Source organism: Macrosteles quadrilineatus, unplaced genomic scaffold (assembly GCF_028750875.1).
Source record: "Macrosteles quadrilineatus isolate MER2022 unplaced genomic scaffold, UCM_ALF_1.0 Scaffold_3__2_contigs__length_128488019, whole genome shotgun sequence".
Taxonomy (NCBI): domain Eukaryota; kingdom Metazoa; phylum Arthropoda; class Insecta; order Hemiptera; family Cicadellidae; genus Macrosteles; species Macrosteles quadrilineatus.
In genome coordinates, this window is record NW_026542596.1 from 3,178,955 (window position 1) to 3,194,105 (window position 15,151).

Sequence of the window (15,151 nt, forward strand, 5' to 3'; positions counted from 1 at the left end):
ATTTTAATTGTACAACTCAAATTATTGATATTTCATCACAGAGTACCACAAATTTTGACATTGTAAATGACAAAGCAATTCTAAATTTAAACTAATCAAGAATGACAAGAAACATAATTTCGCAACAATTTATCTATCTTTTGGTTTTAATGATTCTAATAAAACTTCAGGAAAATCAATGACCCAAGAAGATTACAACATTGAGTACACAATTCTAACATACATAGCAGTAAATAATGGTTACTCAAGCAGCATTTAAGATCAAATAATTAATAAACAGAAGAACAAAAAGTCTCCAGATGAACCTAATTCTAAATTCGTATCCATTGAGTTTGGCAATAATCTACATTTCACCTTGAAAAATGAATTGAAAAAACAAAACATCATTCTTGCATGTAAGACTACCAATAAACTAGAACAACAATTGAACACACCCCCTCCTGATAATAGTAACAGCCTTGAAACATCCGGCGTGTACAGATTATCATGCAACGATTGTCCCAAGGTATATATAGGTCAATCAGGTCGTTCATTTCGTAAAAGGTATGTAGAACATCTCCCCAAGCCTAAATTGCAAACACAAAAATCTAAGTTTGCAGAACACCTAATGAACGAAAATCACAATGTCAACAGTTGCATAGATAATTTAGAGATGTTACACAAATGTAATAAAGGTAACAAAATGAACGCTCTTGAAACCTTTGAAATTTACAAGGCAATCAAAAATTCCCCAAATGATGTTTTGAACGAGAAGTTAAATTTTGGATCAAACATTTTATTTGACAGAGTGACAAACCTACAAAACAATAGACGAGATAAACAGCTGATTCCCCTCCCCCAAGGTCAACACCATCAAGTAGGCATCGGCTAACCTACAGTCTAATCAAACCCCGCAGTCTGGTTTTGTCCTTGGCTGGCCACACGCGAATGTACATGTCTTTGTATTGTATTATAAACGTTTTCGTATTTGTGTTATGTTTATGTGTGAAATAACTTTGACGACAGCTTGTGCAAGAAGATATGTTTGACATATGACGACTGAACGAGAAGATTTGAAAATAGGGTTTTAGCCCCGAAACTAGTCATCAACGACAATATAGGACTGATTGACGACAGGTTAGTAACCTCATTTTAAGTGAGTTAGTTAGTTAGACCACTGGAGGTTAGTTGCAGCGCATGCTGAAAGCGGTCACGTATCACTAAAACTTCCATATCTCAGTTAATACTTGTCCAATCTTCAAAATTAAGGTGTCAATCGATTTGTAATAAAATTGCCTTAAAAAAGTTATTCTTGTAAAATGTTTGTAAAATCAACGGTTTTCGAGTTATTAAAGAAACAAAATTTAAAATGGCTGCCATTTTGTTTTATGAATTTCAAAAATCGTCATAATTTTTAGGTAGCTTTGTCTAGTTGTCATAAATTTTTGTGCAAAGTTTCAATTTCATATGTTTCACCATTCCTTAGAAAAAAATTAATGACTTAAAAAAAACAAAATGGCGGCTGTGTGAGTGACTAAGGACTTCCGGACAATTTAAATATGATATTTAGCAGGGTGTCCACAAAAGATTTGTCATTAATTTCCATGACTTTCCATGACTATCCATGACCATTTACCATTGATTTCCATGACTCACGATCTTTATACGCAAATTATAATATAACATACACACACAAATAATACTGCCTGGACATGTTATTTTGCAGAAAATACTGAAATATGTAATAACACATAACAATGGAGTACAATAGGTACAAAAATGAACTAAAACAAACCGAAAACTCATAAAATAATACAACTGTAATAAATTGAATTGTCGAACATTTGTGAAAAATCCTGAAAAATGCTACAACAGTCCGGGTTACGGCTGACTAGAGCATTGAATGGTCCCCTCAAATCCATCCATAATTGGAAATTTCCATGACTTTCCATGACTTCTTGCCTATTTCCCTGACTTTCAATGACCAAAATTTTTTTCCATGACTTTCCATGACTATCCCTGACTTTCCAGAATGTGGACACCCTGTTTAGGTATGTTAACTACCCAGGAACAATGCCCTAAAATATTGGTAGAGAGTTCCGGGACACCCTGTAGATGTAATAATTTCACAAGAAAAACTGCAATGGCTAAATTGTTACAGAGCAATAATTGTACCAAGCAAAGATTCCAAAAATGCCTTTTTGTGAAAAATACACCTTTTGTTATTTTTTTTTTATTATATCTTTATTTATGAATATTTCTTCTTAGAACTGTTGTTGTGGTCTCATAACATAAGTATGTTTCCGAAAATTTATAGTTTATGCATCAAAAAGTTATAAAAAATTATAAACGTTTTAAAATATTAAAATTTAAATTTTATAGTATACTAGCTGTACCCGCGGGCTTTGCCCCGTTTAACTTCATATGTGAGCTCGTTTGCATGGCTCAATCACGTCCTGGTCGAACTTCGTTCGCTACGCTCACTCACCTTTAGGTTGGAGCTCGTTTGCTGCGCTCACACGTCCTGGTTGAAGTTCGTTCGCTACACTCACTCACCTTTACGGTTGGAGCTCGTTCGCTACGCTGCCTCGCCTACGGGTTGAAGTTCTTTCGCTACGCTCACTCACCTACATTAGTCTTATGGGTTGCTAAGTAACCATCTTGGCTGAATTAAACAACAAGGAAAAAGTAAACAAAAGACTTGTAAGTTAGTTGTCTATCCACAGTATACTAGCATATTACAAATACAGTACAAAAGGAAAAACATCAGTTGCTACTATTGAGCATAAGATTATACTGAAGATTACTCGATACATTGTAGCAGGACTTTTTTATCTATGATTGTAGTAAAGGCTTGCAGTGTGGAGTGTGGGAACTGTTTATGACGATTAGATTAAGGTATCTGCAATCCTAAAATGCTATTGGAAGGGAGGGAAACAGGTCCGCGACGTAGGATGTGGTGAAGGAAGTAGTAAAGGCAAGCAGTCCGGAGTGTGGGAAATGTTAATGCCAATTAGATTAAGGTATCTGCAATCCTAAAATGCAGTGGGAAAGGAGGAAAACAGGTCCGCGAAGTAGGATGGGGTGAAGGAAGTAGTAAAGGCAAGCAGTCCGGAGTGTGGGAAATGTTAATGCCAATTAGATTAAGGTATCTACAATCCTAAAATGCTATGGGTAGGGAGGGAAACAGGTCCGCGACGTAGGAAGTGGTGAAGGAAGTAGTAAATGCGAGCAGTCCGGAGTGTGGGAACTTCAATTCAATGTGGCCGGCCTATCGTAAATGTATTTGTAACTTTTATTTTTGTAAAACGTGTAAATTTTATGTGTCGTCAACCTGCATGTATACATTGATGAAGACTTACGTCGGATATTTGACCATATTCAATATGATGTTTTAAATAAGGATTTGATAATGGGACTTTGTTCCCAAAACTAGTCATCCATTGACTAAGTTAAGACTGAAGACGGAACAAGGTACTATTATACTATTATCAGTCTTGGTGGCAAAGATGTTTAAATTTAAAAGTTTGGGAACTGTATATGACGATTAGATTAAGGTATCTGCAATCTTAAAATGCAATGGGAAGGGAGGAAAACAGGTCTGTGACGTATGTAGTTGTGACGGAAGTAGTCAAGGTGAGCTGTCCGGAGTGTGGGAACTCTTTATAACAATTAGAGTAAGGTATCTGCAATCCTAAAGATGCTATGGGAAGGGAGGGAAACAGGTCCGCGACGTAGGAAGTTGTGAAGGAAATAGTAAAGGCGAGCAGTCCGGAGTTTGGGAACTGTAGGCTATATGCCTATTAGATTAAGGTATCTGCAATCTTAAAATGCAATGGGAAGGAAACAGGTGCGTGACGTAGGAAGTCGTGAAGGAAGTAGTAAATGCGAGCAGTCCGGAGTGTGGGAACTGTAAATGAGGATTAGATTAAAGTATCTGCAATCTGCAACTAAGCTCAATCTGCACAAGAATACTGCCAAACCACAATGTATGCAGATGACACTGTCATCACACTAACTAAGGCTTGCTACACTTGCCACGGGTCAGAACGGAATTAGGGAAGAAAGCCTTTTCTTACTTTGGGCCCCAAGCCTACAATGCCCTTCCAACTGACCTCAAATTAGTAAACCTCTCTAAGTTTAAAAGGGGTTTGAAAGGTTTATTTTTTACCAACAAATTACCCAGTTGATCTAAAATGTATTGTTGCAATAAGTCTAGTATAAGCTGATTAATTAAGTTTAGTTTGACAACAGTTGTATTGAAAAACAAAGAACTGTTCTTTGAATAACGCTGGCTAAATAAAGACATTTTTCATTTCATTTCATTTCAAAATGGAGAGGGCCACTAAGTGTGGCCTTCCCGATCTATAGAAAAGGAAAAGAGAAAGATAAATGCGACAGCAAAGGGTTAAGATTAAAATATGAAATACATTTTTAACTAGATTGTTACATATATGTTTGAACATTAATCTGGCAATGATGTAATTGAAAAAAAAAACAATATAAAATTTATATTGAAAAGCAACTTACCAGCTTGAGTTCTGGATTTTTTTTTATGATTTTACTTTTTTTCTCCATGTAAAACAACATGAATGAAGACAAAGGACGAGGAGGCTGATCTGGATGACGAACCTGAAAGTGTTTGATATTATTAATACTATGTTTCTCACTAGAGTCCCGCTGATCTGAATGTTCAGCTGTGTTGAGGGTAAAAGGTTAGTTGAAAACAAAGCTATGATTTTGTTCTTAAGTACTAATGAGGGTGTCCAGCTGATTAAGAGACCAAAGAAACCAGGAATCATATGTTGATTTAGGCTGGAAAACATATGTTTAACTTTATGTGAATTTTGAATAGAACCAGGGCCGTATTCCCCTAATGCGGTTGCCAGGGGGCCTCACTTTGGGTCTCAAATATTTTTCTTGATAAATTTAGCTAACCGATAAAGGCGATAATCTGTTTTGCGGGAGATGTTGATGAAATCAGAAGATGTCTAGGATTTTATCACGACCCTGGGAATCAAAGATCATATCCCAAAAAACTTGGATGATCTTTACGATTTCAATATCATCAAAAGAGACGAGGATGACGTCTCCGCACTCGCACAAGACATCAACTTTTTCTCCGCGGCCACAGAACACTTTCATGATTTTGCCACGATTAGAGGAGACAGAGATGACGTTGCCACATTCGCGCAAGATGTTGACTATTACTTTATGGCCAAAGGAGTCGTTCATGATTTTGCCACGATTTGGAGGTTTTAGGTAAGGAAAGGTTAAACTAGAAAACACCATATTTACAAGATGTATCAGTGTGGTTCCATAATGTAAGGGGCATTTAATTTTACAACTTTGTTTGAAAGACCGTAACCATCTTTACTGTTTGATGGATTAAGGGATCTTATTATTTTTGTCATATCATTATCCAGTTACCAATTTGGAAGAAAATTTATTTTGAGAAGGATTAGCATTATTTTGAAAATTAAAGAAATCTAATCTCCTACCTTGCTCAACGGTTGATGCGATTGAGGAGGTGAAGCAAGCCGTGATGAGAGCTGAGGATTTTAACCATCTACTCTCGTAGGGTTGTGCTGCTTGTAACACTGGATGTGCAAAATGCATTTAATTCCGCGAGGTGCATTTAATTCACGTTCCGGCATACCTCATGCGCATCATAGAGGATTATCTCCGGTTCCGCCTCCTCACGTATGACACTACAGAGGGCCAGCGGACGATGAGTGTCACTTCTGGTGCTGCCAAAGGTTCCATAATCGGCCCAGACTGTAACGCTCGTTTCTGGCCACTTGACAGATGTGGTTAGACTGATCACCTAAACCATAGATTATTAGTTTTTATGGAGCGCGCCCTACAAACCTGTCCACCACCTGAGCGTCCAAACCTGAGCGTACAAGTATCGCCTGCCAAGGGGTGGTTAAGAACTTCAATCCAAATCGTTGTAGAATGGACTGGAGCGGTTGACCTAGTTTCAAGCCGCTAACCGGCAACAGGCTCTTGAACGCTGATATAAGGACAATGAGTGTCACTTCATGAGGACAATGAGTGACGCTGTTTCATAATTTGGACAATGATAAGGCCTTTTTGGGTGTTCAGTTCCTAAGAATCAAGATGTGCCTGCGTTATGACCCTCTTCTGCTCAGTTGGAGGATTTAAATTCGAAGTTAATGTATTACGATGAGTGCTTTGTAGGGTTTACCCAGGATTTGACCTTGGGGCGAGCCCAGAACCAGACTCGGAGGATCAGCCTTGAGGCACCTGACCATTGCTGCTAGATAACCGTTTTAGCATTTCACTGTTATATGCAAGGCAATCAAAATTTTGAATTTTAAAATAAAAAAGTATAATGAAAAATTGTTGTTACCTTTTTCTTGCTTAGTGGGGCTGACCAAGGCTGTTCAGCCCAAACTTTGGCATCTTGTAATATTTCGCTAAGCAATCTGAAGTGACGAACCTTTGATTTGATTAATTTCCATTTGCCGTAGCACTCATCTATTGAATGATTACCGAATTTGATCTGAAAAAAATATTAAGTCTATTATCATCAATATCGAAAAAGTTTTATGTAAGATTTGTTTGTTTGTTTGTTTGTTGACCTTAAAACGGACAAATATGATATTGAAATATTATTTGTGAGAATAGTTAATTTTGGTATCACCTGTGTTCTGTACAAGTTAGTTGTCACTGATACCAAATGTTGTTTTGTGGAAAGTTATGTTGTGTTTTTGTATTAAGTAAAACTTTGTACCTAATACACCTTTCTCTTTATTATTCTACACAATTTAAGTCCTTTTACAACAGGTTATGGGCCCAGGATATTTTATTCAGTGCTCCATTTAATGAATACCGACTTCATAAGTTTGTAACAGCAATATAACTCAAAATTTATTACCAATTGAACGATTAAAGGTCGTGAGAATTTTGGTACATGGAAATTTGCAGTACAAGCTTACCTGGAAGATTTGGATTTGTGGAACTGTGTATCTGGTGTGCTGATACCAAATGTTGTTTTGTGGAAAGTTATGTTGTGTTTTTGTATTAAGTAAAACCTTTGTACCTAATATACCTTTCTCTTTATCATTCTACACAATTTAAGTCCTTTTACAACAAAGAGCAGTGGAAAAATTACTAGTTAATTTTTACTTGATCCTTTATAATTATGAGAAAGAGAAACCCCATTTGTTTATTTACTATTGATTTAAAACTAATTTCCTTTGCTCCAAAATAAATTACACATTTACAAAATGGTAGGATGTGACAAAGGTGATTGAAACTAAAAGTCACAATTATCATGAGGCTCAGAGACAGAGAATTTATATTAAGTCCTTGCTTAAACAATATTTGGTATAATTTATTACCTGTTCCCAGTTCAGCTTTTCTGATCTACTCCCAAAGCTCAATGAATCATGTTTGGGTATTTGTGCCTCCATCCTTTTTATCAATTCTTTATAATCATCTGAGGTCCAAGTGTCTCCATTTTCATTGACTCCTGCAAAATTAGTACTGTAGGCCTGCGGTAAAATTAGTATTGAGTGCACAATAATTTGCTTGCTAAAGAGTTTGACCTATGCAGAACTGAATTTTTACCCTTCACGAGCGGCGGCTACTGGGCGAAGCCTATGCACTCAAAAACTGTGCAATCAATAATTTGGTACGAGTTAAAAAATTGATGTTTAGATTTTTATGTTTTTCCACTTCTATCTGATGTTTAAAGTTGATTATAGCCCGGACGTTCCAGCGATGAATCATACATACCACGCGAGATTATCTGCCTACAAACCACCCTTACTCGTACCACTGAGTCATACTTTACTTAGTAGTTATCTACATTCCATCCCTACAATGTTATTATTTTGGTCTGAACATATTTCCCTCAGTCTGTCTGCGTTGTTCGTTATAATCACACCAGTCAAGATGCCTAAAGTGCCACATTTATCCGAAGGTGAAATTGCTATGATTTTAAGTGCAATATGGTTTTTTTCAAGAACGAAGGTGTTAAATGTAATGAAAAGAGATACCCAGTTTAAGAAAAGATATGGTTTAGGGGTAGGGTACTATTGTGGTGATGAGGTTTGGCGGTCTGGTCCGGGCCGCCGAAAACCGGTCCCGGGCTCCCTGCCTGCGAATCGATAACGGTACAAATTTCACGCACTACTGCGTTTCAAATCTGCTTTGATTATACGTACATTTTAATTATTCAATGCCATTTAGCAAATCTGTAAATTAACTTTTCATTTATATCTTTTTATGAGCTTTAATTCAAGCTTTCGTCGTAGTTTCTTACTTGTTCCGTACCTGAAATAAAATGCCTTTACAAAAACCACAAGAGAATTTTTTTTAATGGATGAAAAATTCTGTAACTTACAGATATCCATTATAAGTATATGTTCTAAAGGCTGTCAAAGTTTCATGACGATTAGATCAGTAGTTTTTTTGTTATAAAATTTTAAAGTCGCCCGTTGTTAGAAAAGTGCCGAAAAACGTGTACTTTTTTTATTCAACCCGCTGAAAGGATGAGTTGAAACTGCATTAAAAATTTTTAAACTACACACATAAACGTGGAAATAAATTTGTAAAATTATGATGTAACTTGTATTTTTCTAAGTCTACTGGTTACGTTGCAATAAAAGCTCAAACTCGAGTATCTATACTTTTTGACCCGACAGTAGTCAAATTCATTATGTCTTTTATTCCGTCATTTATTATTGATTATTAATTCAAATGTAGTTCACGTTGTGTCCAGTTGACTTATATGCTAAATATTCACTAAGTTGAACAATCCACGTATTTCAGTGTTATAATGCCTTAATTAATCAAACTCTCATCAAAGCTGGCTCTTAGGGCCTGTGAATTGCGGTAAATTGTCTCCTCTGTGTTAAATAATGTGTTTAGTTAACCTTTCCAACAAGAACGATTTGGTCAGGATCTTGAATCGCCTGACCTGATCGCCAAGGTGTGGCATAAAGTATGCCACATCATTTACTAAAATGGATATAGAGGCCATGGTTCCCTTTGCTGGCCAAAAGTTTGGCTTATATTTCCTTAGTTTTAAATAAGTTATTTGCCTTATTGTAACAGTTATTATCAGTACCGACCATAACACAAAAACTTAACGCTTACAAAACAGATTTTAAATAAAGACTTTCCGAATAAACTGGAAAGCCTGGCATGACATAACGCCTAACCTACTTCACCCACAGCAACAATGAACTGAGAAAGGCCGAAATATCGATCCGCCCGTAGTCGATAGGGTTGAAAGACCTGACGAGAACTGATTTCGACCCTCAAACCCAGCATTACATTCACGGCCAGGGACGTGACTTTTAATGATCGTTATTGCCAGTATAATTTCATTAAAAAGCCTGTTTGGTAATTTTTGTCAATATTTTAACATTATAAATTAATTCAAACCAACTATTTAAAATGTATTGCCTTAATATTACTGAAAATATAAGCTTATGTATCCAACTTCTAACCTAGGGGACAGGGTTTTTCACTAAATATACCCATTTTGGAACTTTTCAAACACACTTTTCTTTACTACATAGTATTAAAATCGAGAAACATAAACATTTATATTCAAAGGAAGGTATAATAAATTATTTTAAAGCTATTTGGAGCAGGAATAGATACCGGAAGAGGTATAAATAGCTGGGGACAGCAATAATTGTCCTGTTTTCAAGTTTTTACTCTTTGATGTGTACTGACGCATGGTTTAAGTCTCAATTCTTTTTTAGATTTTCTTAAGCAGGATTTAAGTCAAAACCAAATAACCCCCTTAACAAATAACATAAATAAACCAGTATTATGACACTTTTGTTATGGTAAAGAAGAAAGAGATTGAACAATGAGGCATAAATGTATGCGACAAATATAATTAAAAAAAAATTTTTGAGATTTATTTCATAAGTCTTTTTATAAGTGAGGGATGACTAGTTTAATGGTTAAAGCACCAAAATTGTTCAAATCCCATCAATAAACCAATGGGATTTGCTTATAAATTAATCTGAAATTAATATTGACTTACTTAAAACAAAAATACTTACCAATGGCTAGGTCCTCGACCTTTTCATCAATTGGATTATTATCAACAATCATATCAAGGTTATCTATCTCTTCTTCAACCATTCTCTTACTTTTCTTCTTCGGAACTTTATCCTCCAGTGATACATAATTTTTCTTCTTTTTAGACTTTTTTGCATCATCCATTTTTAACATTTCTGATAATCAGTACTTCACAATACCTTAAAGGCAAAATATCTGAAGTTAACCTTCATTATTATTTATATTACCCTATTACTTGTGAGCTAGTGCTCACATAATAGGCAATGTCCTGTGTAGCTAAAGCTTTACTTTAATACAGATATAAAAGATTAAATTTAGGCCTATTAATCAAAAGCTTATTAGTAGGAAACTTAATTTCAGTCACCTTATTAATATTGACGTTCTAAACGTTGTCTGAGATAAATATATCAACATCAACATAGAATATCTAAACTAACACACACACTACTGGCTGTCTGGGCAGCTTTGTGATAAACCGGGATGTGACTACAGTAGACTCCCTCTTATCCAGACAACTTTAAACCGGACACCGGTTTACCCAGACTACACTCGGCGGAAATGACATCTCTAGGTTTATAACCGGACAATTTTTATCAGTACATTGGTTTAACCGGACAAGATCGGCAGGAAGTGGCGGTACTGAAACGACAGTTCTCATGAGAAAGATTAGAGACCAGTGATCACTTGTCTAAATACAATGCTTTCCTAAATTTAAGTCGAATACCTACTTATATAGTCCAGTATGCATTTAAATTGTCCGTTTTAACGAGTTTTTGGGAATGTTAGCTTAACCAGACTGGCCTCGGTCCCGAGGAGTCCAGATAAGAGGGAGTCTACAGTACAGCTCAAACCTAAAAAATAAATAGAGGGAGCGTGCTGGTGTAGTGGTTAGAGTGCAGGACTTCAGTCCCTGAGGTGCTGGGTTAAGAACCCGCCAAGTCACCAATGGATTGTATTTAGGCCTAAGTGATAATGCAGCAACCCCTAGGTCTAGCCTGAAGAAATATGAAAAACAATTCTGGACTTGTGCCTAGCGTTATATAGGCTCATCCATCCACCATATTCAAACACACTAATGACATTTTTGAAAGGAGTTAACACACAAAAACAGATCCATACATGCAAACCTTAGAAAAATCTTTGTAATCCAACCAAGGAAGGGCTTATGATGATTAAACACAATCAACAGCTGAAGCAAAGGTGGATAGACCAGCTATCTGATTATTTTAAGGTTTAGTGTTGGTTTCCATTAAAACCCAAATTGAAACTATCGATAAAATAAAGAAACAAAATTGATTACTAAATGTCTCTGTCAATCACTTGCAAGCATTCAATAGGTTCTCTTGTCACCAGTAACGTTTAAACGTTGTCTGCATCTGGCGATTTTATTTTATCTGACAGGAATCATAGAGTAGCAAATGGAGGAAATGAGAGCCAAAAATGTGGATAACACTGAGATAATGGCCTCTATGTCCACAAAAAATTGTAATCGGTATTAATGCAACGGCTGCAACCAGCTGTATGAAGCCAAGAAAGTAGTTTGGCCAAATTTTCTTGAAAATTTCAGTTTGAAAGAGGACGTGATGTTGTGATAAAAATCACAATATCAATCAATGTTTATGTAGCGAGAAAAGTAGCTAAATATCTGCAACAACCACTTCAAAAATGTAGCTAGCTACAGCTAAAGCTACAAAATCTTAAAACTACCTAGCGTAGCTAATTATCACGCTACAAAAAAAGTATCTCGCTACTTCCCAACACTGAGTGTAGGCTACCCTATTGAGTTATGGCATTGTACTTTGGGGGCAACAGCAGTGAAGCAAACAGAGCCTTTCTTCTACAAAAGAGAACTATTAGCATAATAGGTAAAACCCATTTTTTAGAACTTTGCAGGCCAATTTTCATTAAACTGTAACCTTGAAGTTCCCACCCTTACCTCCGTTTAAATATTGGAATTAGTTAGGCCTAACTTATGATGATATGGAAATTTCCTGAAGTCTTCAAACGCAACCACGAAATACATAATTATAACACCAGGCAATAAAACTGGCCTACATTAGAATTGTCACCGAAAATCATTGGTAACTTATCTTAATACTGGGAACACATCACACAGCAAGTAAAATATTTAATAAACTGCTAGAAGACAAAAGAAGCTGCCAAGATAAAACATATTCAAGAAAAGGCTAAACAATTAACTAACTGAATAGAAATGGCCTAAGTAGGCCTACTACAAATTCGACGGATTTTTTGAGGATTAAGAGAAGACAGGCCCTATCTGAAATACCTTTGACGACCGCGGCTGGGGAGCTTCTAGTGGGATCATCACAAGTACTATACAAGTACTGTAACTTAAGTATTATGGTTAGGCCTAACTTAGGCTACCAGTACTAACTTTAAATTAGATACTTGTTTATAACTTGACATAACTTAAGTTGCGGCTACTGAAATATCAAACCTTATTACCAAAGCTGCGTTGTTGACCAGCATCATTGACTATAAGTCAATGCCAGCATAGCTGAATAAACTACGTCAATTTTTAAATATAAATATAAATTATTTACAACAACAAAATAAGACTTGTATCTTTACAGAAGAGAGAATCTTTACAGAGAAGAAGTAAGTTAACGGAACCTTTACTCCATATAATCAATAGGCCTCACTCAACAAAAATCAAATAGGCTACCTAAAAACTTAAAAATCTCAAAGATTCACCCAAAATTTAAAAAAGGAGACAAAGAAAATCCTGGAAATTTTAGGCCCATATCTAACCTACCAACAATATCCAAACTATTAGAAAGAGAAATTTACGACCAAATCATTAATCACCTAGAAACAAACAACCTACTCACAAACTGTCAACATGGCTTCCGGAAGAAACGAGGAACAAATACCGCAATTGCAGAACTCTGCGAAGACATAAACAAGTATTTGGGTAGACAGAAAAAATGCAGCGGGCCTTAGACCTTCAAAAAGCGTTTGACTCATTGGACTGGGATATACTTCTACAAAAGCTAAAAAATTACATATTGAAGGAGAAGCATTGGCGCTAATAAAAAACTATCTTGACCATAGGTACCAATATGTTGAAACCGATCAGCAAGTGAACAACATAATAATAGCATCCAAATCACCACTTAAACAGAATACAAAAGGCATCCTCAAGGCTCCATACTTGGCCCACTTTTCTTCCTGATAAATGATGTAGGCCTACCGGAAAAATTATCAAAAGAATTCAAATGTATTTTATTTGCAGATGATACCACCACAATAATACCTACAGATAGAAATAAAAATAACCAACAACTCATAACCACAGCAGTAGAACAAGCAACAACAATATGCAATAACCTAAATCTAAAACTTAATACCAGTAAAACTACACACATCAATTTCAAACCAAGCAACAACCTAGAAGATCAAAGTGACTGGACCAACATCAGTATCACAACGCAAGAAACCACTAAATTCCTGGGAATAATTGTTGATAAAAATGTATCCTGGCAGCAGCACATCGAACATCTGTGTAAAAAACTGGCCTCTGCACACTATGGCATCAAACGAATTCGCACCATAACCGACGAAGAAACCTCCAGAATAGCCTACTTCTCGCTTTTTGCTTCTCACCTGAGTTACGGAATTGCAACATGGGGATCATAGTCTACAAACAATATGGACAAGCTACTTATCCTACAAAAGAAAGTACTACGGACGATATGCAGGACACACTCTGGAACATTGTAGATCCCTTTTCATCCAGCTCAAAATCCCCACCGTTTTCTCACAATACATCCTAGAAACCATAATCCTAGCAAAAAAATCCAATCCAACACTCCGGTCACATTATCACAATCACAATACATAAGTTAAGTAAATCTTCTGCCAGAAAAAATTAAAACTATTTCAAATCATACCACATTTGTAAAGACACTAAAAAACTACCTTATAAACAAACCATATTACTCAACAAAGAAATACATACAAGAACACACTTATACACACTTACACCCAGCTGAAAGGCTGCCAAGAAGATGGATAAGGAGAAATTTTGACGACTCCCCGATCTGAGGATTGTGGCGAAGAAAGAAGAGGTAAAAAGTAAAAGGTAAAAAGCACCCCTAACCACAACCTGATTCCTACCTCTCAAGTAAAACTTAAAGGTCTCCAGTACGACACTAGTTGCTCCACAACATTCAAGCTTTCTTAAAAGGACATAATGTAAAACAATGTCGAAAGCCTTACACAGATCTAGGAGTGTCAGACTAATTGGCTCTTGGTAGTTACCGATGACACAAGGGTGACTGACACCACTGCCAAACAAATTGACTATATTGCAGTCAACGAGGACATAAAGTTCACAGACCACGGAGTAATGGCAACACCTATGTCTGATCACCGGTGGCTTTTTGTAGATTTGACCTTAGATATTAAGAAGAATGTTAACTTAAAAATAGAAAAGCATAAATTTAACAAATCAAACATGGAGGAGTTTATTTTTAGATTGAACCAAGAAGAATGGATCAAGGAAAATGATGATAGGCCTAATAATTGTGACTTAGCTTTTAAGGATTTTTACGATAGTTTTATGTACTGCTTTATGGTTAGCTTCCCCAAAAAGGTAGTTAGGTTAAAAAATGAAAAGGACACAGCTTGGATAGATGATGAAGTGGTTGATTCCCGAGAGAATCTTGTAAATATTTATTGGCAAAGTAGGATAACACAGGATAATACAGTAAAAATGGAATATAGTAAAGCTAAGAAATTGCACACTCAACTTGTAGCAAATAGCAAGAAAAAGTTTTTTAATAATAAAATAATTAATTCATCCAATGTGAGTAAAGAATCCTGGAAAATTGTACATAGCCTAACAAAAGAAGTTGTAACTCATGATAACCTAACAATTAAATCCAATAACTTAGTTCAAGAAAACCCTATTGTGGTAGCTAACCTGTTTAATAATTATTTTTACGAAGAAGTAGATAAATTGGTTGGAGCCAATTCAGGTGGGCCTATATCCTCGGACCTTCCAAACTTCAATTTGGTAGATTTACCCAATCATGAAATATTAGAACTAAAACATACAAATGAAAAAGAA

At 35.9% G+C, this 15,151-nt stretch overlaps 1 protein-coding gene across 6 annotated transcripts in view; it reads right to left on the reverse strand.

Moving 5' to 3' along the window:
- LOC128990912 (nucleolar transcription factor 1-like) overlaps positions 1-15,151 on the reverse strand; it is a 148,431-nt gene that overhangs the window by 131,027 nt on the left and 2,253 nt on the right. For all 6 annotated transcript variants that reach the window (XM_054413567.1, XM_054413568.1, XM_054413566.1 and 3 more), the window contains 4 exons: positions 10,038-10,235; positions 7,350-7,480; positions 6,356-6,508; positions 4,510-4,611 (listed from right to left, as the gene is read on the reverse strand). In XM_054413567.1, the coding sequence (XP_054269542.1) occupies positions 4,510-4,611; positions 6,356-6,508; positions 7,350-7,480; positions 10,038-10,209 (558 nt within the window). In that variant the 5' untranslated portion in view covers positions 10,210-10,235. The remainder of the gene's footprint in view (positions 1-4,509; positions 4,612-6,355; positions 6,509-7,349; positions 7,481-10,037; positions 10,236-15,151) is intronic.